Source organism: Schistocerca americana, chromosome 5 (assembly GCF_021461395.2).
Source record: "Schistocerca americana isolate TAMUIC-IGC-003095 chromosome 5, iqSchAmer2.1, whole genome shotgun sequence".
Classification (NCBI taxonomy): domain Eukaryota; kingdom Metazoa; phylum Arthropoda; class Insecta; order Orthoptera; family Acrididae; genus Schistocerca; species Schistocerca americana.
This window is the reverse complement of record NC_060123.1, coordinates 467581601-467608450: the sequence shown is the minus strand read 5'-3', so window position 1 is coordinate 467608450 and position 26850 is coordinate 467581601. Positions and strand designations below refer to the sequence as shown.

The window sequence follows — 26850 nt, the reverse complement described above, 5'->3', positions numbered from 1 at the left end:
TCGGCTCGATCTTTCTTCAATAAATCTTCATAGTATGTTTTCCATCTATCTAGGCTGATCAGCTGTAAGTTTATACTACTTATGTCAATTATTCCTAGCCGTTTCACCACCTTCCGTGCTTCTTTGGACTTTCAACTACCCATATAGTTATTTATATTTCGCATTTAAGGTATCACATATATTTTTGCTCTAATTACTGCTTTCTTTGCCTCTCCCTTCAGTCTTACATAGCTACTTCTGTCATCAATCTTACTGTTCAAAAGATATCTGTTACAGTCCTCCTTTTTCGCCTTCACCTTTCCGGCAATATCATTATCCCACCAATCATTATAAAACTGCAAGACGAGTTCTCGGCTATTCAGACACTTTCAAAGGCATGTTCATGAATAGCTCTAAATGGTTCAAATGGCTCTGAGTGACTGATAACCTCAGAAGTTAAGTCCCATAGTGCTCAGAGCCATTTGAACCATTTTTTGGCTCTGAGCACTATGGGACGTAACATCTGAGGTCATCAGTCCCCTAGAACTTAGAACTAATTAAACCTAACTAACCTAAGGACATCACACACATCCATACCCGAGGCAGGATTCGAACCTGCGACCGTAGCAGTAGCGTGCTCAGAACCGCTCGGCCACAGTGGCCGGCTGAACAGCTCTCACTGATGTCTTACACGTTACTTCCACTACTGTATCATCAGTCTGATACAAATTCCCACCCATTGTAAAGTCGTATAAGAAAGCACTTATGTATATCCTGTTTTTTACAATTACCTTATTATTAATATTGCTATAGTAAAAATATCGTTATATCAGTTCATAAGCTCAGAAATATCTTCGTACCAATGAAAAGGAAGAAGCTTAGAAAGACGATTTCTTATGTAAAAGAAAGAGTATGCATGAAAGAGCAGTAAAATAAATAAATAAAGATATTGAAAGATAAAAATTAAATTAATTTTTCAGTGTCGCAGCATGCCTGTCGTCTACACTGCATAGTGCGACACACTCGCTCAATGTAGCGCATCGAGCTAATATCTACGTATGGTACTAATTAAGTCTTTTTGTTACTCGAACTTATTTTCAGAAACCACAGCCTTTTTATATCCCCAACGGACGCTGATCACGCGACCGAGATGTGCAAACAATTATTCGTACAGTGTGACTAAGTTATGTGCGTACCTGTCTTTCTACAGTAATTCTAGGTGGTCTTACAAGTTTTTGGACATTAGTCATAGTGTTCAGTTGACAGAGTGTCTGTCACTCACACACAGGCAAGTTTAATGCACTCAAAATAAACGGCGACAAAATAATTTTGATTTTCCAAGACAAATACATAAAATAAATTATTTTTGGATCTCAGTGAAATACAACTTGTGATCAAAAGTATCCGGACACCACCAAAAACACACATTTTTCATATTAGGTGCATTGTGCTGCCGCCTACTGCCAGGTACTCCATATCAGCGACCTCAGTAGTCGTTAGACATCGTGAGAGAGCTGAATGGGGCGTACCGCGGAACTCACGGACTTCGAACGTGGTCAGGTGATTGTGTGTCACTTGTGTCACACGTCTGTACACGAGATTTCCACGCTGCTAAACATTGCTCGGTCCGCTGTTTCCGAAGTGAAAGTGATGTGGAAACGTGAAGGAACACGTTCAGCACAAAAGCATACAGGCCGACCTCGTCTGTTGACTGACGGAGACTGCCGATAGTTGGAGAGGGTCGTAATGTGTAATAGCAGACATCTATCCAGACCATCACACAGGAATTCCAAACCGCATCAGGATTCACTGCAAGTACTACGACAGGTAGACGGGAGGTGAGAAAACGGATTTTATGGTCGGCCGGGTGCTCAAAAGCCAGACATCACGCTGGTAAATGCCAAACGACGCCTCGTTTATTGTAAGGAACGTAAACATTTGACGACTGAACAGTGGAAAAACGTTACGTGGAGTGACAAATTACGGTTCAAAGTGTGGCGATCCGACGGCAAGGTCTGGGTATGGTGAATGCCCGGTGAACGTCATCTGCCAGAGTGTGTAGTGACCAACAGTAAAATTCGGAGGCGGAGGTTTTATGGTCTGGTCGTGTTTTTCATGGAGGGAGCTTGCACCCCTTGTTGTTTTGCGTGGCACTATCACAGCACAGGCCTACATTGATGTTTTAAGCGCCTTCTTGCTTCCCACTGTTGCAGAGCAATTCAGGGATGGCGATTGCACCTTTCAACAGAATCGAGCACCTGTTCATAATGATCGGCCTTTGGCGGAGTGGTTACACGACAATAACATCCCTGTAATGGAGTGGCCTGCACAAAGTCCTGACCTGAATCCTATATAACACCTTTGGGATGTCTTGGAACGCCGACTTCGTGCCAGGCCTCACCGACCGACGTCGATACCTCTCCTCAGTGCGGCAATCCGTGAGGAATGGGTTGCCATTCCCCAAGAGACCTTCCAGCACCTGATTGAACGTATTCCTGCGAGAGTGGAAGGTGTCATCAAGGATAAGGAAGGTCCTACACCATACTGAATTCCAGCTTTACCGATGGAGGGCTCCACCAACCTGTAAGTCATTTTCAGCCAGGTGTCCGGATACTTTTGATCACGTAGTGTATGTGACTGAACTGGAGAAAAATGCAGCCTGGCCCCTTCATGATAAAATATGGCAATAATAATAACACACCTCACTTTAATTACTTCTTGCATAATGTGCACAGAAGTGCGTTTTTTATTTAAATGGTGACTACTTTCGGACATTTGCAACACTGGAAAGTTGTATGCAAATGGTATCTTACATTCAACCACTCATATAAGCAAGTGGGCAGTGGTAGATTTTATGATGTTATGGTAGAACTTACCAGGATACTCTCATAATCGACTACAAAGATCAGAAACAGGTCACCAATGTAATACTCGTAAGTACAAACTTCTGTGCTACTTTGACGTTTTTGTAAATAAATTGCGAGCATATTTTGGGCGGATATAACACTTTGAAATGAAGGCTTTGCTTAAAAGTTTTTGTCGCACATCTCGAAACAGCGAACGTGTTTCTTGACAGTATACGTAGCTGAAGTAAATAATAAGGGATGCGTCCTTAGTGATAAATTTACTTAGCCGAAAATGGCGTCTCAGTACATTCAAAAACCTATAGAAATATAATTTTAAGAATCACTTTCAAATTTCAGACATGTTGCCTCGAAGAAGACGCGATAGCCTTTAACTCATTTGCCATCCATGTTACACAACGTGTACATTAAGGAAATAAGACTGATAACGACACTGTTTAGTTGGTGGTTCTAACACTCTCTAACAAGGCGTAAAATAAATGGTTTAAATTTCACGCAAATTTACACCAGCAACTTTTGCGTTATTAAACAATACTAAATGTATAAAATTTGAGTTGCTATATACATTGGCGTTTGTGAAAAATGCAACACCGTGAAGCAATTACCCGAATAGCGCCACACAATAATGGCGACGGGTGTGCAAGCAATACGTGATACATTTTGCAGCGACATGGGTTACACGTAGGCCGAGCAGAGCCTTCTCGTGTAGGTCCACCTAGTGTAGTCAGTGCAGAGCTGTCGCACAAAGTGGAAACAATATAGTGAGTGCCAGTATGCCTTGTCGATGTCAAAGGGAGCCATATCAGCAAGTGAGCGAGGTCGAACGGGGCAGAATGATCGGTCCCCGGGAAACGGGGTTGTCATACCGTGACATTTCGGCCCGCACAGGGTATGCTGCTACGACAATGATGTGTGTGTGAAGCAGTGGACAGAGAAAGGTCGTACGCAGCGACGGGCGTGAACTGGACCACGGAACATGACCACAGCAGGGGATGACCGTCATCTTGTCCGCATTGCCATTACCGACCGTACAGCGTCATCCACAGTGTTGGCTTGTAGCTGGAGCACTGCAACAAGTGTGAACTTGTCTGCATCGACTGTTCGTCGCCGTTTGCCGCTGGTTGGACTGGTTGCACACATACCATTACGTTGCCTTCCATTGTCCAGAAGCCACAAGTTCCTCCGACTGCAATGGGCAAGTGAACACCGCCACAGGGGCGCAGAGTGGCAACTCGTAATCTTTTCGGATGAGTCCCACTTCAACGTGTCCTACAGTGATGGCCACATACGCGTCCGGCAGTACCGTGGTGAGCGCAACCTGGAGGGCGGCATTGTGGAGCGGCATAGCGAACAAACATCAGATTTTATGGTTTGGGAAGCCATTGGGTGCAACAACCGATCTCGCCTCGTACGTATTGAAGGCACTTGTGACAGCAACCGGTATCTAAAGGAGGTTGTGGAGCCTCAGGTATTCCTCCTGTTTCAGGCATCTCCACAGGCCACATTTCAACAGGACAATGCCTGGCCGCATATTGCGTGGAGTATACAGGTACGGGTACCATTGGTACCCTGGCCTGCACTTTTGCCAGATATGTCGCCCGTCGAACATGTCTGGGATATGGTTGGTCGCCACCTGGTGCGTCACGGTCCTCCAGTAACTGAGGTCACGGATTTGTGGGCTCGAATACAAAGTGCGTGGAGTAAAAACCCTCAGGAACGTTTTCAGAACCTTACTGATTCAATGCCACGGCGTATTGCAGCGCATGGTGACTCTGGCTCTAAGCACTATGCGACTTAACATCTGAGGTCATCAGTCGCCTAGAACTTAGAACTAATTATACCTAACTAACATAAGGACATCACACACACCCATGCCGAGGGCAGGATTCGAACCTGCGACCGGAGTGGTCTCTCGGTTCCAGACCGCACGGTGAGCACACGATGTATTGAATACTAGGGCTCAAAGGACATGTACCGGTTTGAAAAGGCAATCATTTGTTACTTGTTATGTACACAAGCTGTGGTATTAAATTAATTGAATTCATGCGTTTTCTTCTTGGTATTGTAATTTAACCAAACAGTAGTGTACTTCAAAAAAATAAAATGAAATTTTTTGCCACTTTTGACAAAAAGTATGCCAGCTAAGACAATTCCTCGCACTAACGTGTGTCTGTTTTTGTGCGGTGGGATACTGAGACGAGAACTGGTTTGTAGTATTTGACCTACGAGTTACAGCGAGAAAAAGTTAGTTTATTACGGTGTTTTGGGATTTTTCGCATAGATACACTCCTGGAAATTGAAATAAGAACACCGTGAATTCATTGTCCCAGAAAGGGGAAACTTTATTGACACATTCCTGGGGTCAGATACATCACATGATCACACTGACAGAACCACAGGCAGATAGACAGAGGCAACAGAGCATGCACAATGTCGGCACTAGTACAGTGTATATCCACCTTTCGCAGCAATGCAGGCTGCTATTCTCCCATGGAGACGATCGTAGAGATGCTGGATGTAGTCCTGTGGAACGGCTTGCCATGCCATTTCCACTTGGCGCCTCAGTTGGGCCAGCGCTCGTGCTGGACGTGCAGACCGCGTGAGACGACGCTTCATCCAGTCCCAAACATGCTCAATGGGGGACAGATCCGGAGATCTTGCTGGCCAGGGTAGTTGACTTACACCTTCTAGAGCACGTTGGGTGGCACGGGATACATGCGGACGTGCATTGTCCTGTTGGAACAGCAAGTTCCCTTGCCGGTCTAGGAATGGTAGAACGATGGGTTCGATGACGGTTTGGATGTACCGTGCACTATTCTGTGTCCCCTCGACAATCACCAGTGGTGTACGGCCAATGTAGGAGATCGCTCCCCACACCATGATGCCGGGTGTTGGCCCTGTGTGCCTCGGTCGTTTGCAGTCCTGATTGTGGCGCTCACCTGCACGGCGCCAGACACGCATACGACCATCTTTGGCATCAAGGCAGAAGCGAGTCTCATCGCTGAAGACGACACGTCTCCATTCGTCCCTCCATTCACGCCTGTCGCGACACCACTGGAGGCGGGCTGCACGATGTTGGGGCGTGAGCGGAAGACGGCCTAACGGTGTGCGGGACCGTAGCCCAGCTTCATGGAGACGGTTGCGAATGGTCCTCGCCGATACCCCAGGAGCAACAGTGTCCCTAATTTGCTGGGAAGTGGCGGTGCGGTCCCCTACGGCACTGCGTAGGATCCTACGGTCTTGGCGTGCATCCGTGCGTCGCTGCGGTCCGGTCCCAGGTCGACGGGCACGTGCTCCTTCCGCCGACCACTGGTGACAACATCGATGTACTGTGGAGACCTCACGCCCCACGTGTTGAGCAATTCGGCGGTACGTCCACCCGGCCTCCCGCATGCCCACTATACGCCCTCGCTCAAAGTCAGTCAACTGCACATACGGTTCACGTCCACGCTGTCGCGGCATGCTACCAGTGTTAAAGACTGCGATGGAGCTCCGTATGCCACGGCAAACTGGCTGACACTGACGGCGGCGGTGCACAAATGCTGCGCAGCTAGCGCCATTCGACGGCCAACACCGCGGTTCCTCGTGTGTCCGCTGTGCCGTGCGTGTGATCATTGCTTGTAAAGCCCTCTCGCAGTGTCCGGAGCAAGTATGGTGGGTCTGACACACCGGTGTCAATGTGTTCTTTTTTCCATTTCCAGGAGTGTATTAAACAATAGTTCGTCTTATTAACCCGTACATTTTTCTAGAATGTTATTCGATATATGTAATTTTTTGTTGTTAAAAGAAAATATTTGTTTTTGTTTTCGCATGGTACGCAAAACTCGACTCTCACGGCCTCCCATGGAGGTGACAATTGCAGAGCATGATTCAGTTACCCCTACTACAAATAGAATTTTCCACATTAAATCTGAATTGCATAGAGCGTAGCATAGTTAAGGAAACCGCAACATGCTACGTATATTGCTCAATAGCAACGTCGACTATTCTTCCATACCGCGGGAAGTTGGAGAGGTAATTACAGTGAGAACTGGCTGTTCAAGGTCGCAGGAGTTGAGCAAAGCCACGCAGTTTTCGCATTATCGCACGTGTCAGCGCTAGTTCTTCCCGAAGGCGCCCCACCTCGTGACCCTGTTATCCAGTCATAGGTATTCATACGCCAGAGCGGAGGTATAAGAAGCAGTCACCTGTGACCGCATCCCACAGTCCGGGCGGAGTGCACCAGTAACCATGGCGAGAAACCTGATCCTGTGCTGCTGCCTCGTAGCCGCCGTTGCAGTTTCTGTGAAAGCCGATGACAAGTTGGACAAACTGAACGTGGACGAGATCCTCAACAACGACCGCCTCCTGAAATCCTACATCCAGTGCATGCTCGATGCAGACGACGGAAAGTGCACCACTGAGGGCAAGGAGATCAAAAGTAAGTGCGACTGCTAAGCTTCCTTCTTTCTCGTTCGTCTCTCGCTTCTTTCTTCCTGTGTTCACCATCGTTAGAGTTCTATTCCCGTTTTCCTAGATGTTCGATTAAATAATACGCTCGTGGATTATGATGTAGCACTCTGATATACAAAATGGCCAAATCATGCTCGAGATTAATAACAACAAATTCTTTAAGGTTGCGTAGGAGGTTTCATGGCATCCCTTCAAGAAACTTTGTTTCTTATTCCTGGTCAGGTGTGCAATCGCAATAAGGTGGTATTGTGTTCCCCTAAGAGCAACAACAGTCTATGAACAGACAAATCCCGTGATATCAGGAAGACGTGCTGCTTTATCCTTGTCAAATCAATCTTACACTCATTCGTAGCGTTTCAGTGTTCTATCATATAGGAAATTTCATGTCCTGCTCAGAAATGTTCTTGCCAATTAAGGTACAGCTTACAATTCGCCTTTTGCTTTAATCTAAACAAGGAATTATGGCACTTTGGTATAATCACGATAATTTCTACCTCCCTAGTTTATATTCTTTGCTCGCCCACCCCATTTAATCCCAAACGATGTATGGTTTAGCTTCCTGTCAAAAATATGATACTTCTCAAATTTCCACCTCTTGTCCATCTCTTTCTGACTTTGTCTTTACCTTTTCGCACGCAGCCGGCTGAAGTGGCCGTGCGGTTAAAGGCGCTGCAGTCTGGAACCGCAAGACCGCTACGGTCGCAGGTTCGAATCCTGCCTCGGGCATGGATGTTTGTGATGTCCTTAGGTTAGTTAGGTTTACCTAGTTCTAAGTTCTAGGGGACTAATGACCTCAGCAGTTGAGTCCCATAGTGCTCAGAGCCATTTGAACCATTTGAACCTTTTCGCACAATGATCGCTTCTGTGTAGAACAGAATCACCTTCGTTTCTTCTCTCTGCGAATCCAGTTTTTATCATCTGTTGGATTCTTCGTTTCAAGATGTTTGTGCTAAAGCGAACGTTTCATTCAGTATTAGGGTACAGATGTTTCCTTTGCTGTCTGATATTCTTATACGATAACGTAGCAAGCGGCATCAGTCCCATGCGTCAGCTTTAAAGGCCCATTGCCAGTGACAGTAATTTTAGCATTGCCTGTTGTTCAGTATGAAGTATTTTCTCACTGTTTTAAGGTCCAGGTGTTAACCCTGTACATTTTCAGTTCAATGTTGTTTATTTACGTGCACACTGAATTTCTGCCGTGTTCTTATTGTGACGCAGTCTGCAAAATATGACCAATTCGAAATACAAATATAGGCATCGAGTCCTATCGGAGTACGATCGCTAACAGACAGATGCATGCATCTCAGGGCAATCGTTAGCGATCTAATGGCAACCGCACGGACGAAGTACAGACGGAAGGTCAACCGTGGTGTCCACGGATCACACAACAGAAATGACTGGTTCCGCAATACAATTATCCACGGGTACTACATATTCAACAGATTCACAGTAACATTATGTATAACTTTCGTTATGATATGAAGTACAAGATACTATCGGTAACTACTGTTTCTACGAATTTTAAAGAGACAAATGAAATGAAATAATCATAATAATAGGTGACTCAAACAACAATTCTTTATAATACACTAATAATCGTATCGTTCATTTGATGCAGATGATCTTGAAACACAGGTGCGTATGTGTGTGCTGTAAATGAGTCAAAAACATTAGTACCTGATAGAAAAGCTCTCTTGTTACTACAAAGAACGTTTGATTGAAATAAACCAAAGGAATACTATTCGGTATCTGTAGAACAGTTAAGCTCCTACTTTTTTCTCTTACATACTCCCCAGACGGTGTAAGAGACGTGTCGTTGCCACCATCGATGGACAATCTCAAACACCATTTACATTACACTCACTGAAGTTTTGTGCTTGAAATTTTCTGGGTTGTATCATATTGACCGTTCATTCAACGCCACGTGTGTTGACAGATTAAACGTTTGGACGAGAAAATCAGGCATATAATGAATTTCCCCGTGGATTTGATGTAAAATTATTTCGTCACTAGATGCTGATGAATCTGGCGTCGCTTTTACCTTTCATTACAAAAAACACTGTTAGCCATGAAAATTGGAATACCAGAAGGGATAGAAATGAAATATTACTAGTTGTGTGTATCGATATGGTAGGACGAAAACATGATTAAAGTTGTAGGAGATATGGAGTGCACACCGTTCGCATTCTGGTATGCAGATCTGTCACGTTTGGCTGCAAGAACGGCATCGAATCGACCTGAGCTTATGTTAGCTGTCGGTACGTCCTTCCACACGGCTTCAACTCTGTATCATATGTAGTCATTCTTAGTGGCTCGCGAACGGTTTCGTGCCAGTCTCTCGTCAGTTGTTCGCCAGATGTGATCACTGAGTCAGATATGTGGATAACGTGCTGTCGACGGAAACAGTCTAAATAGACCAGGATAGCACGGGTAACCAGTTGATTTGCATTATTGTGTTGAAAGACAAATTCATGAAGACGTCGGAGATAGGACACATCCGCTAGCCTGAGCAAGAAAGAAACTTAATGACTGTCGTTTAGGTAACAGATTACGCAAAACGAATGTAACCATGTTCCAGTGAATACATAGTGCGTAGTGGGGCGATCACACTGATGTAGAAATAATTCAAAAGCCAAGATCGCTTAAATACTGTTTACTGGATAACTGGTTTCAACACACTAAAGGTGCCATGATGCCGACCGCTGTTAGTCGAGCAGCGGTCATGTACCAAATAGCTTTATCTTCTGGCTGCAGGTTTACATATCCTATGAAAAAGAATGAACAAGAGAGCAGTTGTCTTTTATTTTTTGTGACCATGATTTTATATCAGCTGGTCTGCCTCACGTATCGTTAAATCCTAATGGTTTATAAATGTTAATCTACATTCAGATCCGATGATGGCACCTTTAGTGTGTTGAAACCGGTTATCCAATAAACAGCATTTAAGCGATCTTGGCTTTTGAATTATTTCTACAAATGTAACCACGTTTCATACTAAAGGTATCCCGTGCCAACGAACCAGTGAATAATGCGTTCTGGTAACGTTCGTTTTCCTCTGTGTCTCCAGACATGAACACATGCATGGTGATGCTGCATGCAGAATCGGCACCCATCTGGAAGACGACATATTGGCAGCCCTGCCGCTACGTGCTGCTGCGTCAGTGAAAACGGCCGTGGTGGTCGCCATGCTGAGAGTCCCACAATCCAGCTGCTGTCGGATTACAAGTAGAATTTTCTTCTCCTTAAGGCGGCATAACAAGTTCTTCTCCGAAAAAAACTAACTTCAGTTGCAATTTCTGTATGACAAACCCGTTGATTAACCTATCGTTAGGTCCAGAATATAGCTGATTTAGTCTTACCCATTTCCTGCAGTTGCGCTGAAATGCCAATCGCTCGCACGTACAAGCGCATGATGTCACTTTGACTGATTTTGCGTGCTGTATTTATGGTGTGGCAGTTTTAACGGTCAACAGCATATTCATTGCTAAGGGAAATTCGTTCTCTTTCCGGGTACATTATGTTGAAGAACATCACTTGTAAACCCACGTGGTGTTTGTAACAAATGACGTGTATATGCGTGGCAGCGTAATGTTGCCTTCACAATGGAATTCTCACGCCCACAAATGATTAAAACCACCCTCCCATTGCCAGCCTACCTAGGGATTTCCATAAATAGTAAGATCGAGTAGTAAGTTTTCATCAGTTCAGTTTATGGCATCAAACCAATTATTTCTCTAGGGATAGTATAACAATAATCACAATGTGGATACCGTAAACTGTTTATTCTCAAAAGACATGTAGAGGGCAAAATAATTGTATTAATATGAAGTACACAATATTCGATTCTACCCCATATGTAATTTTGAGATTGGCCGAACATCTATTTCAGTTACTTTAGACCTCGATCCCCGTTATTAGACGAATGGAAACAAAGTTTGTTTACCGAAGAATTTTTACCAAAGAAAATTTGCTACACAGCCGTATATTTTCGGGTTTTATTTTATTTAGACGAATAGCTTAGGCAGTTCATTAATGCATACTTCAGACCCCTGCGCCTTTAATGTGTATAGAATCACATAGACCGATACGGGCATAAGTGGAGCAATGAATATCTGTGTTCCGTGAATTTTTTGTGCAACTTGACAAAAAATGAGCACACGTTACTCGGGAAGCATGTTAGCACGGTTTTTGCAAAAAAAAAAAAAAAAAAAAAAAAAAAAAAAAAAAAAAAAAAAAAAAAAAAATAAATAAATAAAAAAAAAAAACATCACGGAATCCAGGTGTTATGGCTCCGGTTATGCGTGTATCGGTCTATGTGATTCTGGATACATGGAGTGCATAGGGGCCTGAAGATGGCATTAATGAGACTCCGAAACCAGCGTTGTAAATAAAATAACATCAGAAAATAAGCGGCTGTTTGGCGAATTTTCTTTTTGTAAATATCTGACCAGGCGCTGTCCTGTACCCACGATGGACCAACAGGAATACAAAGCTGGCTGGCAGTGGTTGGCAGCGAGGCTCATATGACATACACCCTGACTCGCTTGTTCAGAAAACGCTCAGTGGGTAACCATATGGAACTCATCTCATTTACGGCGAGTTTTTCTCTACATGTCGTAATGGAGTGCACGTATCATATATTGACTTACGGACAGCAGTTGTACTGCACTCCCAATATGCTCACTGCAGCAGATGATGTACATGACTTAGATGCAATTCTTTGCCTACACAGTAGATGCAGTATGCCATTTGCAAACTCCTAGGGCCAAAATTACCTCAGTACAAGTCAGAACAGAAGTCAATATTTCTGTTTACTCACTAGGCAGAAACAAAAACTCTAGTCACGTGATCTCATGTTGTTGTTGTTGTGGTCTTCAGTCATGAGACTGGTTTGATGCAGCTCTCCACGCTACTCTATCCAGTGCAAGCTTCTTCATCTCCCAATACTTAGTGCAACCTATATCCTTCTGAATCTGCTTAGTGTATTCATCTCTTGGTCTCCCTCTACGATTTTTACCCTTCACGCTGCCCTCCAATGCTAACTTTGTGATCCCCTGATGCCTCAGAACATGTCCTTCCAACCGGTCCCTTCTTCTTGTCAAGTTGTGCCACAAACTCCTCTTCTCCCAATTCGATTCTATACCTCCTCATTAGTTATGTGATCTACCCATCGAATCTTCAGCATTCTTCTGTAGCACCACATTTCTAAAGCTTCTATTCTCTTCCTGTCCAAACTATTTTTCGTCCATGTTTCACTTCCATACATAACTACGCTCCATACAAATACTTTCAGAAACGACTTCCTGACACTTAAATCAATACTCTATGTTAACATATTTCTCTTCTTCAGAAACGCTTTCCTTGCCATTCGCAGTCTACATATTATATCCTCTCTACTTTGACCATCATCAGTTATTTTGCTCCCCAAATAACAAAACTCCTTTACTACTTTAAGTGTCTCATTTCCTAATTTAATTCCGTCAGCATCACCCGAGTTAATTCGACTACATTCGATTATCCTCGTTTTGCTGATGTTGATGTTCATCTTATATCCTCCTTTCAAGACACTGACCATTCTGTTCAACTGCTCTTCCAAGTCCTTTGCGGTCTCTGACAGAATTACAATGTCATCGGCGAACCTCAAAGTTTTTATTTCTTCTCCATGGATTTTAATACCTACTCCGAATTTTTCTTTTGTTTCCTTTACTGCTTGCTCAATATACAGATTGAATAACGTCGGGGAGAGGCTACAACCCTCTCTCACTCCCTTCCCAGCCACTGCCTCCCTTTCGTGCCCCTCGACTCTTATAACTGCTATCTGGTTTCTGTACAAATTGTAAATAGCATTATCCCGAGGGCATGCAGCTTTACTGTATGGATAAATGATGATGGTGTCCTCTTGGGTAAAATATTCCGGAGGTAAAATAGTCCCCCATTCGGATCTCCGGGCGGGGACTACTCAAAAGGACGTTGTTATCAGGAGAAAGAAAACTGGCGTTCTACGGATCGGAGCGTGGAATGTCAGAACCCTTATTCGGGAAGGTAGGTTAGAAAATTTAAAAAGGGAAATGGATAGGTTGAAGTTAGATATAGTGGGAATTAGTGAAGTTGGGTGGCAGGAGGAACAACACTTTTGGTCAGGTGACTACAGGGTTATAAACACAAAATCAAATAGGGGCTATGCAGGAATAGGTTTAATAATGAATAAAAAAAATAGGAGTGCGGGTAAGCTACTACAAACAGCATAGTGAAAGCATTATTGTGGCCAAGATAGACACGAAGCCCACGCCTACTACAGTAGTACAAGTTTATATGCCAACTAGCTCTGCAGATGACGTTGAAATTGAAGAACTATATGATGAGATAAAAGAAATTATTCAGGTAGTGAAGGGAGACGAAAATTTAATAGTCATGGGTGACTGGAATTCGAGAGTAGGAAAAGGGAGAGAAGGAAACATGGTAAGTGAATATGGATTGGTGGTAAGAAATGAAAGAGGAAGCCGTCTGGTAGAATTTTGCACAGAGCATAACTTAATCATAGCTAACACTTGGTACAAGAATCTTAAAAGAAGGTTGTATACGTGGAAGAATCCTGGAGATACTAAAAGGTATCAGATACATTATATAATGGTAAGACAGAGATTTAGGAACCAGATTTTAAATTGTAAGACATTTCCAGGGGCAGATGTGGACTCTGACCACAATATATTGGTTACGAACTGCAGATTAAAACTGAAGAAACTGCAAAAGGGTGGGAATGTAAGGATGACTAAACCAGAGGTTGTACAGCGTTTCAGGGAGGGCATAAGGGAACAATTGACAGGAATGGGGGAAAGAAAAACAGTAGAAGAATGGGTAGCTCTGAGGGATGAAGTAGTGAAGGCAGCAGAGGATCAAGTAGGTAAAAATACGAGGGCTAGTAGAATTCGTTGGGTAACAGAAGAAATATTGAATTTAATTGATGAAAGGAGACAATATAAAAATGCAGTAAATGAAGCAGGCAAAATGGAATACAAACGTGTCAAAAATGATAGCGACAGGAAGTGCAAAATGGCTAAGCAGGGATGGCTAGAGGACAAAGGTAAGGATGTAGAGGCCTATCTCACTAGGGGTAAGATAGATACTGCCTACAGGAAAATTAAAGAGACCTTTGGAGAAAAGAGAGCCACTTGTATGAATAACAAGAGCTCAGATGGAAACCCAGTTCTAAGCAAAGAAAGGAAAGCAGAAAGATGGAAGGAGTATATAGAGGATCTATACAAGGGCGATGTACTTGAGGACAATATTATGGAAGTGGAAGAGGATGTAGATGAAGATGAAATGGGAGATACGATACTGCGTGAAGAGTTTGATAGAACACTGAAAGACCTGAGTCGAAACAAAGCCCCGGGAGTAGACAACATTCCATTAGAACTACTGAAGGCCTTGGGAGAGGCAATCCTGGCTGAACTCTAGCATCCGGTGAGTAAGATGTATGAGACAGGCGAAATACCCCCAGACTTCAAGAAGTATATAATATTTCCAATCCCAAATAAAGCAGGTGTTGACAGATGTGAAAATTACCGGAATTATTTACAGGCGAATGGAAAAACTGGTAGAAGCCGAACTCGGGGAAGATCAGTTTGGATTCCGTAGAAATACTGGAACACGTGAGGCAATACTGACCTTACGGCTTATCTTAGAAGAAAGATTGAGGAAAGGCTAACCTACGTTTCTAGCATTTGTGGACTTAGTGAAAGCTTTTGACAATGTTGACTGGAATACTCTCTTTCAAATTCTAAAGGTGGCAGGGGTAAAATACAGGGAACGAAAGGCTATTTACAATTTGTACAGAAACTAGATGGCTTTTATAGATGTCGAGGGGCATGAAAGGGAAACAGTGGTTGGGAAGGGGGTGAGACAGGGTTGTAGCCTCTCCCCGATGTTATTCAATCTGTATACTGTCCAAGCAGTAAAGGAAACAAAAGAAAAATTTGGAGTAGGTATTAAAATACAGGGAGAAGAAATCAAAACGTTGAGGTTTGCCGATGACATTGTAATTCTGTCAGAGACAGCAAAAGACTTGGAAGATCAGTTTAACGGAATGACAGGGTCTTGAAAGGAGGATATGAGATGAACATCAACAAAAGCAAAACATGGATAATGGAATGTAGTCGAATTAAGTCGGGTGATGCTGAGGGAATTAGATTAGGAAATGAGACTCTTAAAGTAGTAAAGGAGTTTTGCTAACTGGGGAGCAAAATAACTGATGATGGTCGAAGTAGAGAGGATATAAAATGTAGACTGGCAATGGCAAGGAAAGCGTTTCTGAAGAAGAGAAATTTGTTAACATCGAGTATAGATTTAAGTGTCAGGAAGTGGTTTCTGGAAGTATTTGTATGGAGTGTAGCCATGTATGGAAGTGAAACATGTACAATAAATAGTTTGGACAAGAAGAGAATAGAAGCTTTCGAAATGTGGTGTTACAGAAGAATGTTGAAGATTAAGTGGGTAATCAAAATATCCACGGGTGTACTGCCGGTCTACAGTGTCCAACGGGCAGGGGGAACTGAGCAGCCATAGCGTACGGATCTCCGTGCCGGCACGTTCACAGGAGCTCTGTCCGTCAGTTCGCCTGATGATGGCGACATGTATGATCGCCAAAATATTGTGCCCGTTGGACACTGTAGACCAGCAGTACACCCGTGGATATTTTGATTATCAAATACGCCGGGAGAAACTCAAGAATCACATTAGGTTGGTAGATCACGTAACTAGTGAGAAGGTATTGAATAGGGTTGGGGAGAAGAGAAATTTGTGGCAAAACTTGACTAGAAGAAGGGATCTTGATAGGACATGTTCTGAGGCATCAAGGGATCACAAATTTAGCATTGGAGGCCAGCGTGGAGGGTAAAAATCGTAGAGGGAGACCAAGAGATGAATACACTAAGCAGATTCAGAAGGATGTAGGTTGCAGTAGGTACTGGGAGATGAAGAAGCTTGCACAGGATAGAGTAGCATGGAGAGCTGCATCAATCCAGTCTCAGGACTGAAGACCACAAGAACAACAAACATTTCGCTCCCTGTATTTTACCCTTGCCTCCTTTAGAATTTGAAAGAGAGTGTTGTGTCTAGACAAGACAGCCTAGACACAATGAGAGGAAGCCGACAGGCACGCGCTAAGCCAAAGAGGGTGCGTGAGGTCTGAAACAGGATACGTAATGATTGCTATAAAGAAAAGTACGTAGCTTCTGTAATACTTAACTTTAATCCATCCTTTTGGTACATCTGGAGATTGTGGCGATACAAGTGAGACTCTTTAGATACATGCAATGTTACTAATGGCGCCTTGCTATGTCGTAGCCATTGACTTAGCTGAAGGCTATTCTAACTATCTGCTCGGCAAGGGAACGAGGCTTCGTCAGTGTAGTCGCTAGCTACGTCGTCCGTACAACTGGGGCGAGTGCTGTTCCGTATCTCGAGACCTGCCTTGTGGTGGCGCTCGGTCTGCGATCCCTAACAGTGGCGACACGCGGGTCCGACATGTACTACTGGACCGCGGCCGATTTAAAGCTACCACCTAGCAAGTGTGGTGTCTGGCGGTGACACCACAGAGAGTATTCCAGTTAACATTGTCAAAAGCTTTCTCTAAGTCTACAAATGCTAGAAACATAGGTTTGTCTTTCCTTAATCTTTCTTCTAAGATAATTCGTAAGGTCAGTATTGCCTCACATGTTCCAACATTTCTACGGAATCCAAACTGATCTTCCCTGAGGTTGGCTTCTACCAGTTTTTCCATTCGTCTGTAAAAAAATCGAGTTAGTATTTTGCAGCTGTGACTTATTAAAATCTCATGCAAAGATTCAATTTAGAGTATGTCAGATCCACAGAGAGCTACAGAATCATCACTCAAGTAAACACAATAAGATTTCTGTTACTGGAAATTGGTTTTATGTGCCGCTTCTCACGAACTCAAGGATTCTAAAAACCGAACCGCCAGTTTCTCCACTGTGACTCTCACCAGGAGGATCTCATGCTCGAGCCCCAGAGGAAAATGTCTCTCATCAGTCCCAGCAGCGACGTGCTCTTGGTCAATTCCTGGAGGGAAGTCCTTGTCCATATGATACACAGGTCTCTACTGGTAAAAAAAATGGCTCTGGGCACTATGGGGCTTAACATCTGAGGTCATCAGTCCCCTTGAACTTAGAACTACTTAAACCTAACTAACCTAAGGACATCACACACATCCATGGCCGAGGCAGGATTCGAACCTGCGACCGTTGAAGTAGCGCGGTTCCGGACTGAAGCGCCTAGAACCCCGCCGGCCACCGCGGCCGGCTCCATACTGGTCACATGGCGTTAATGTTTGCATTCAAGTGACAAATCCCAGTAGCCTGTACAACTGCATTACGTTCCACTACACAGGCCATGAATCTGCAACCTATCACATGAAGCTCGTTTTCTGGAAGGTTCCATTTCCCCTCCTACATTCTTAAAGCTCTGCCAAACAAAAACATGCCTGTGCCTTTCAGCGGGACATATGCTCCCCGAGAAGATTCCTCAGGGGACAGCTTAAGACCATCATTTCTGACTCTTCGCATTTCCTCGCACTAAAGGCATGTCCTTTCGCCTTCTTCCACCCCCGACGCTTCTTCTTCAGGTACACTGTCCTGAAATAGTTTTCATCACACCAGAGGCTAACCTCCCACCCGTTGCGACAGCACATCGCGGTTCTGCTACCTTGAGCAACATAAACCGGCACCGCCTTGCTGTACTCTCTCTCATGGCAGTAAATGTCCGCCGCAGCAGAACACGACAACTCTCTTTGGAGCCCACTTTACCTGATAACGGCGTCTGAAGAATGCATTCTTTACTTCGTCTTTTACTTAAGTGCACCATTCTAAGTAACTCCTAGTCAAGGAGTACTGCATCTATTGTTAGTACATTAGCGAGTATCATCCAATGAAATGATTAATAATCCGATAGTGCACTGGAAATATAAATCAACAATAATATGAAACTTAAGGAGGCAACATCTTGCGCCGTTTGCAATGAAATATTTTCACGTGATTTTCTGTTACATTGCTACAGGCAGGGTGCCAAAATTGGTGTTAACGGGATGCGCCGACTGCACGCCTAGCCAGCTGGAGAGAGCTATCAAGGTCCTGAAGCACATCACAGAGAGGTACCCTGCAGAGTGGACCAAGCTGAAAGCCAAGTACGACCCCACGGGCGAGTACACCAAGAAGTATGCCGAGGCCTGGAAGCAGCATGGCGTCAATTTCTGATCGCCGCACAAGAACGACTCAGCTCTGAGCTGTCACCATCGTCGTACACAATTCAACAGTAACTCCTGTCTCTTTCCAGGAACTTTCAGTGACCGTAAATTCATCTGACAACTTCATCCAATTTTGTCACTCAACGCACTTTCTTAACTTACACTCGTTCACAGTATTCCAAAAATTATCATATGAAATAAATGTTTATTGTTAAATTTGTGTTTCATATTCTGGTAGGTTGCTCGACAATTTCCTGCTTCAGAGTATGACTCCTTTCGAAGCCCACTTTTCTATAACTGTGTTTGAATCATCATTTATAACAGCGGATCTGAACTTGCCAGTAACGACCCCCCGAAAGTTAAAATGAATATTTTCTCAGGTGTAAGAACGAAAGGGTTCAACTGACTTTCCGTTGTGAAACTAATTTATTTTTTAAAATAACGTTACTGTTATCATTGATTCGTAATATTGTAATAATGATAGCGTAAGTTACCAACAATTTAATATTTTCTTTCAAATATCAGCACCCACATGTACACAATGTGGTAGACGTTACAGCTACACATACACATTGTACTTTGCAATACGATCTGTGACAGTAAAGTTGAGACACACACATCGCACACGTTTAAATATTTGACAAAAATGCGGCTGTGAGTGGTTGGTAGTTATCGTGATGGATTACCAATTGCTCCATTATTTACTACACAACACATAAAGGGACCAATTGAAAGTAAAAAACAACTCTACACGTACAGGGCAGTTTTTATTAACGTCTGGAGACCCAGGAAGCGACTTAGATGACGCTGAGACAAGTAATATAATATGACACATGGGTCGAAAATATCGGGAAATACTCATAAAATGGATGAGAAATGTTGAACATATAACGTCACCAGATGCCTATCTTACCGCACTTCCAGCGATTGAGCTTGCGGTGAAAGGAGGATTGATCGATGCGAAGTTTGTTTTTGTAGCTCTGATCTGTTGTAAACGTAGACGTTACAGTATTATTGCCCTCGGTGTAATCAAGTAAGACCTGTTCTTACTTTTTCTTTCTTTCCTTTTGGCTCCTTGTATATTGTTTACAGATATTATTTAGTATAGAAAACGAGGCCATTTACTGTTAACGACGTAGTTGGGAAACTTATACTGATTTACTTGTGACTCAATACGTTCGGTTTCTGTTGTATTAAACTTTGCAATAAAACAGCGGAGAGTGCGAGACTGGAAAAAATAAAACATTTTGTAAACGTGTAATGTCTCATGCAATGAAAAACATACAGCCTGACAGACCCAAAACTCGAACCCTGAACTCTCCGCACATAAGACGTACACGTAGACCTTGGTCGACACCGACATGAACACTTGGCTCGAACTACTTACTGCCCGCCCAGGGAGGCAACTTGTGGTGAAAGAGTTTTGAGGCCACGTATCCAATATTTGTCATCCGTTTTTGAACTAATTTCCAACATTTACGACACTATTTTTCTTATATTAATTAATTTCTCTCAGAGTCATCTACGTCCCTTCGGAGGTGTTTAAACGTTAATAATAATCTTTCTGTATGATGCTACAACACTGCTGCAGAGTGTGATAAACCTTTTGCATTTCCTTTGTGTTTTCGTCTTCTTTAAAGGCAAAGAGAGAAGATGAAGCGGTAGCACATCATAGAGCCTATGCCTACCGTCATGTATTTTTTGACTTTCAGTTGCTAAAAAAAAGAGGATATTTTCTGGTACCAGTAGGAGGAAGGAAGGATTCGCGCTCAGCTAGTGAACGAGTGAGAAGCACGCCATTTTTAGCGAGTAATTGCAGACCGCCATTTTGGGGGCGCTATGAGTAAGTGAGGAGTATGTATTTCATATGTGCACCGTTTAGAAAAATTCAGTATTGTTTTATTAACAGAATGGTCGAGTGAGTTGTTATTTCAAATAGTACAATAATTACAAGAACTGAAACCCACCTGTGTACTTTGGAAAATTACGAAGATCCGATAAGCTTAATGAGAACACGGTCAAGACTTCAAAGGTGAACACGGCGACCAAACGTAGCATTATAAAGAATGGTAAGCACAAATCTACAGCGGAGAAAGAAACTACTTCGCCCTGCAAAATAATATGAACTAATACGAACTTATTTCCAGGCATAGCTCAGCTTATTGTGCTTGTCATTCATGCCGAAAAATTAATCTCAGTAATTCAATACATTTTAAAAAGCCACGCATTTCAACATTTTATTATCATCTATTCCATTATTTTATTATATTATAAGGGTCTACAACACAGTGTTTGATATATACTTACAGACCGCTAGATTACTACGAAAAGCGTGTACTTAATGTGAGTTTTTCTCAAATGCCATATTTCTTTCATCCTTTCACTATGTATCTTCTCCCTTTCTTCCAATCAACATGTTCCTGTGTTCAATTTCTTTACCTCTTGTGATCAACGTTACGTTCTTAAAGTTTTGTATACATCCCAACATCTGTTCAGTTCGTCAGCTTTCCGAAATTTTCTTGATATGCCCGTCATATTTCAGTCGACGTTTTTAGGTCATATATTATATTTGATATCTGCTCAGTCTCTTGTCTGTTCTGCAATCTGCACTTTTCGTTAGTCTTACTGGGCAATAGGACCTTTTTTTATGAGTCTTCTGTCTACTTTCTTGATATTTTCTAGTGTATCTTTTCGGGTAATGATCAACATCTCTGATGCATATCAGATTTTCGCTTGATGATTTTTACTGTCTGACTTTTACATTACGCGAAGCTGTTAGATATAAGAAGTGTCAATTGTTTCACCGACTCATTAATGCTGATTTAGTAAAAGACCTACAAAAACTAAATATCATTTTTCTTTCGTATAACTGTTCAAAGAAAATTCCTTTCATTCTATAGTTTAGTTAGGTGGTAGGATTGATGACGGTAGGGGCCTGGTGCAGAAAGAGTGTGAGTGGTTACTAGCTAGTATCTGATTTCACTCGGGGGTAAAGGTGTCAGAAAGGTTGTGGTCCACTGATATATAAAGTAATCTCTCAATTAAAAAAAAGGAAAAGAAAAAATAAAGAAAATAAATGATCCATGATGCACACCATCGAAACAATCATTATACCACGTACTGGGTGTTTCTTAAACTCCGTTACAAAATAGTTTGGTGAAGTACACCTCAGGGACTAAATAATGGCTAACGAAGAACCACATCAGGTCGGCGAACCGTTTACGCACTTAACGGAAAACTTGTGAAATAATTTTTTCAATCTTTCTGAGCCTAATGAGTGGGAAGTTTACCATAACTGCAGTTAGCATAGTTGCTTCCAAGAAATGTTGATAATTTTCAATATCTCTCCTCTGACACCTATAAACTCCATGTTGCTCCATTACTGCTCAGCCGTTTGCACTGAACACCGTTACCATTCTAGTTAATTCCTTAAAATCAACGTTATCCTAGTTACAAGTAGGCAAGTTACTATTACTTTTTACTCTCTTGGCCCTGCAGAGAAGCAAACTCTAAGCGAACTTTTTTTCTCCAAACATGTACATTTATGAATACAGGTTGCTGTTCAGTCGTTTTATGACGACAATAAGGTGAATTAGATGTAAGGTGTTTTGATTCCAATTTTTACCACAACTATATTTCAGGTGAGGTATAACTTTACGAAATGTGTAACTAATCAATCTCTAGCATTCACGTCTACACCGATTACATCCACGTCCCAAGGAATCCCAGTCGCAAGAGGACATTTCACCTGTGCTAGCCATTTACCCGTTAATCGTGAACATGGGGCCTCTGCTCCAGATGAACAGTTCTGGGGTTGACGGGTGGAGCAGACCACCGGCTCCTACTCGATATGCCACTCAATTTTATGGGTTCCCAGGTAACAGTAACAACATGGCCGTATATATGCAGATGAACATCTTCAGTCAAGAAAGTATTGCCACTCCCGCCTTCACCGCAAATAAACCTATAAAACCCGATTATTCCTCATCTTGTGTACGGATGCACAAACCGTTACTTTACCAAAAATGACGGTGACTCAGAGGCTGACCATCATGAAGTAGGATAGTTGCGGTAGATGTGAACAGTGTTTCGAGACCTTTGATGCCTTGATGCCTGATTTCTCCTTAGCTTGGTAGTGCTTTTACCATAACAGTGATGAACTGACTCGGGAAGGTGGATGCGGCGGTAGGCTCTAACCACAGAAGGTGTCCTTTGCATGCTAAACGAGTAGTACAGCAGCTTTTCTGCTTCCTTATCTCGCATGCCTTCTTCTCGGTGAAAGTGCAAGGAGGGCAGTAACATTGACAAAGCTCAAATAATATGTAAACCTTGTGGCAATAAGGGAGACAAAGGACTTCCATTGAAAGAGATGGACTTACAACTACGTTTAACAATAAACAAAGTTAAGTCAGAAGTAATTTAGTATAGTATTTGAACATCAAAATTAGGGTAGACACATTACTAGATGATATAAAAGTGTTGTGCTATGTGAATAGCAAGAGTACGCAATATGGCCGAAGAAAGTAAGCGGAAAAAAGCCTACGTCTGACATATTCAAACAAAACTTTTTCAATAAATCGCGCCTCACCCTTAGGAAGTATTAAAAGACTCTAAAGGACATGGGCAGATTGAGTGAAAGTTGAGAAAATACTTCAAGCATAGGCCGTGTAAAAAATTCCCTTTTTTGTTAGCACGTGAAAGCTGCAGTGTAGTGAGACACTCAGGAATAGTGAACTTGTCAGTATATAGGTCAGTCGAGAGTTGGAGCTCATCTGGAAGACAAAGGCAAGGAAATTAAAACAGAATGTCGAGGGTATTTCGTATAATACATGTGGGGAGGGAAAGTTTAACACGAAACAGAATAAATGAAAGATGGTATCACAGGAGTTGGATAAAAGATGGGCCATATAAAACGTTGTTTATAGTGAAATATCGACCGACGACATTTTTTGAGAGATTTCTTAGATTACTATGTGAGATGCTACAAATTAAGAGCAAAAAGAAGGTCAGCGTCGGTCGTAAGGTCATCTGTCATTTTTGTTGCCATGTACATCTACTTTTCAACTGATATTGCAGGTATCGCCGGTACGTTATATGTAGTCACGTAGACTAAACGTAATCATAACGACACATTCCCATCTAATTAAGGTATGTACAATCATTAGTCCAACTATTACCTGTACATGTCTCAGTTACATCTAAATATGTGTCGTTATCATTATACAAATGTCATCATCCTACACAGGTGGGTCAAATTCGGTAGTGTTGCACAGAAATGATGGTTCAGTTTTCAATTTAAACACATGATTCTACCTTGGGCTAATTAATGATCTTGAGGAGGACGTAGATTTCAGAAATATTATAATTCTGTAAGTAAATTCTTGAAGAAATTTATGGGTTCTATACCCACAAGATTTATACTCACGTACTCTTCTTGCTGTACAAATTCAACTTCTAGTGGCAATAGCTTCTGACGCAATTCCGGTTAGGTTTTGTACAGAATTTCTGACTAAGGTAGTCCTTTGGTTACCTATGACAAACTGTAGATCCCATAGAACGAAAAACCATACCAAGTAGTTGGAAGATGCACATATATCCAGTCAGGTCATCATGAGCCTTCAAAGTGGTGCAAAGATTGACAGTTCCGTGACAACTATCATACAGTCATTACTTTTATCACGAGTCACAACTGAAAACACTGAGGCCAGCATCGGGGTGCGACATCTTGTGGGGTAATGTAATGGAATGATCACGTAAGCTCAGCTGTAGGTAAAGCAGGTGGCAGTTCTCGATTCACTGGTAGGACACTGCGAAATTGCAAACAGTTTACAAAAGAAGCTGCTGCCAGCCGGAGTGGCCGTGCGGTTCTAGGCGCTACAGTCTGGAACCGCGTGGCCGCTACGGTCGCAGGATCGAGTCCTGCCTCGGGCATGGATGTGTGTGATGTCCTTAGGTTAGTTAGGTTTAAGTAGCTCTAAGTTCTAGGGGACTGATGACCACAGTTGTTAAGTCCCATAGTGCTCAGAGCTATTACAAAAGAAGCTGCTCACAAAAGTCTCATGTTACTTATTCTGGAATATTGCTGAAGTTTGTGGAACCGCAAAAAGCAATACTAAAGCTGGTTATTAAACAAATAGTCCACGGCTTTTCTCAGACTGTTTTCAAATACAGAAAACCTAAGTAAATAAAATAAAATGAAATAGGAGTACGACGGCAGAGAGACAGTGGTAACATGCTCTGAAACCATTCAAAGAGTCATCAGTGTCTGATATAGATTTTTTGTTTCCGCAAGCTTTTACCACGCGTCCGCTGTTGTGCTTTGCGCTAGAGGGCAGTTACGTCTGTGCACTGGCGGTGCACCGACAGGCTTTGTTCGTAGGAGCCTCCGCTGCCGTTCAATTCCAGTTCCGACGATTTAGTACGACAGCTTACTCACCTGAAGATGCCGGCCAGGTGGACGGCCGAAATATTATGTTTTTGTATGTCATATCTTTTGACTGGATGTCTGGAGGATTACAGCCGCTCACTGTGTAAGAAAGCGAAACACATACAGCCGTCCTTATGGTGTCATTTATTGCGTAACTACTGCCTTTGGCACTTCAGTGCATCACTATCAGTCCTGTATGCATAAACAATAATGATAGCATCATCAAATTACCTACCACGCCGTACAAAGACAGATTAAAAAAAGAATGAGAATCCAGTCAAGTCTCTAGAAGTGAATTTACGGTAATCATTAGATAGAATGAAAAGATACATCCACTGTCACATACTTAAAATATACCATAACGAATTTTCACCCAATACATTCTTCGAACTCACTATTTATTAATAACTGCATTACATAAATATTCCATGAATTTTATTGGCCAGGCGGACAATACATTATCTGCGGAACCAATAAATCACCTATGGACGAAAAAATAACCGTAGAAAATGATAATTGTGCCAAAGAGATTACTATGGCAGAAACGAGTAAAGCGAAGAAACATCATCTATTTGTCATGTACATAAAATGAACGTCCCAGGCATGCCAGAGGACCAAATATAGGACACTACCTATGATCATAGCATACGAAAAACATATGGAAACCCCCCACAAGAAGTCGTCATGGTGAACAACTTTCATGTGCAGTAGCATCCATATATCATGCACTGCCGTGAAACAGTAACACACAATGACACTAACTAGCCTATGACGAGGCAGTGCACCCGAAAGGATGACTCAACATTATCTATTCACGCCGGATAAGGAAAGTATTCTGACTAGTAAACCCCTCAGAAGGTACTCAATGTAAGTAACACAAGTGAACACAAAACGAGTAAAATGAAAATTACATATACTTATGAATAAATATACTGTAACCACAACACACCTTGGTCTTTCAACCATGCCAAAAGAAAAAGCCATTACATCCATACATCAAATTTCATTAGAACTATACTGACCACACAAATCGCCTAACACACAAACCACTTTATCAGTTCACCAACTAGGAGGTTACACAAGATGCCAATTATTAAAACGTAAGTAAATCCAATACTTCTGTTTAATGTATGTGTTTTCTTTGGAAATTTTGATTGCACGAATGTAATGGATTAAGGTTTTAAGGTGGTGGAAAGACCAAGGTGTGTATAGGTTACAGTACATTTATTCATAAGTATGTGTAATCTTAAATTTCATTTTACTTTTTTTGTGTACACTTGTGTTTAATACATTGCTTAACGTTTGAGTGGTTTGCTCGTCAGGAAGCTTTTCTTATACTGCGTGAGTAGATACTATTGAGTCATTCTTTTTGGTACACTGAACCCTCACATGCTACTTAGTGTCCTTGTGTGTTATGGTTTCATGGCAGTACATGATATATGGATGCATTTGCATATGAATGTTGTTCACCATGCAGAGTTTCTTCTGGGGGTTTTCAAATGTTTTACATGTGTTATGACCATCGGTGTGGGGCCATATTTGGTCCTCTGACACGTCTTAGACATTCATTTTACGTATATGACACATAGATCATATTTCTTCACTTTACTTGTTTCTGCCGTTTTAGACTCTTTCATTCATTTATCATATTTTACAGTTATTTTATTTTTCCTTAGGTTATTTCAGGATTGTGCAGATAATGTATTGTCCGACTGGCAAATAAAAATCATGGTATATTTATTTAATGAGTTTTTTAATAAATTGTATCTTTTTAAAATGTGTTGAGTGGAAATTGTTTATGATATATTTTTAAGTGTGTGACAACGAATGTATCTGTTTGTTCTATCATATGATTACTGTAAATTCAGTTC

General features: G+C 42.2%; 1 protein-coding gene across 1 annotated transcript; it reads left to right on the top strand.

The window, feature by feature from the left end:
- The first annotated feature begins 7059 nt into the window (after positions 1–7059).
- On the top strand, positions 7060–18768 carry LOC124616122 (ejaculatory bulb-specific protein 3-like). Its single transcript, XM_047144387.1, has 2 exons — positions 7060–7263; positions 18366–18768. Exons 1-2 carry the CDS (start codon positions 7074–7076, stop codon positions 18560–18562), a joined length of 387 nt encoding a protein of 128 aa, XP_047000343.1. The 5' UTR covers positions 7060–7073; the 3' UTR covers positions 18563–18768.
- The last annotated feature ends 8082 nt before the right edge of the window (positions 18769–26850 follow it).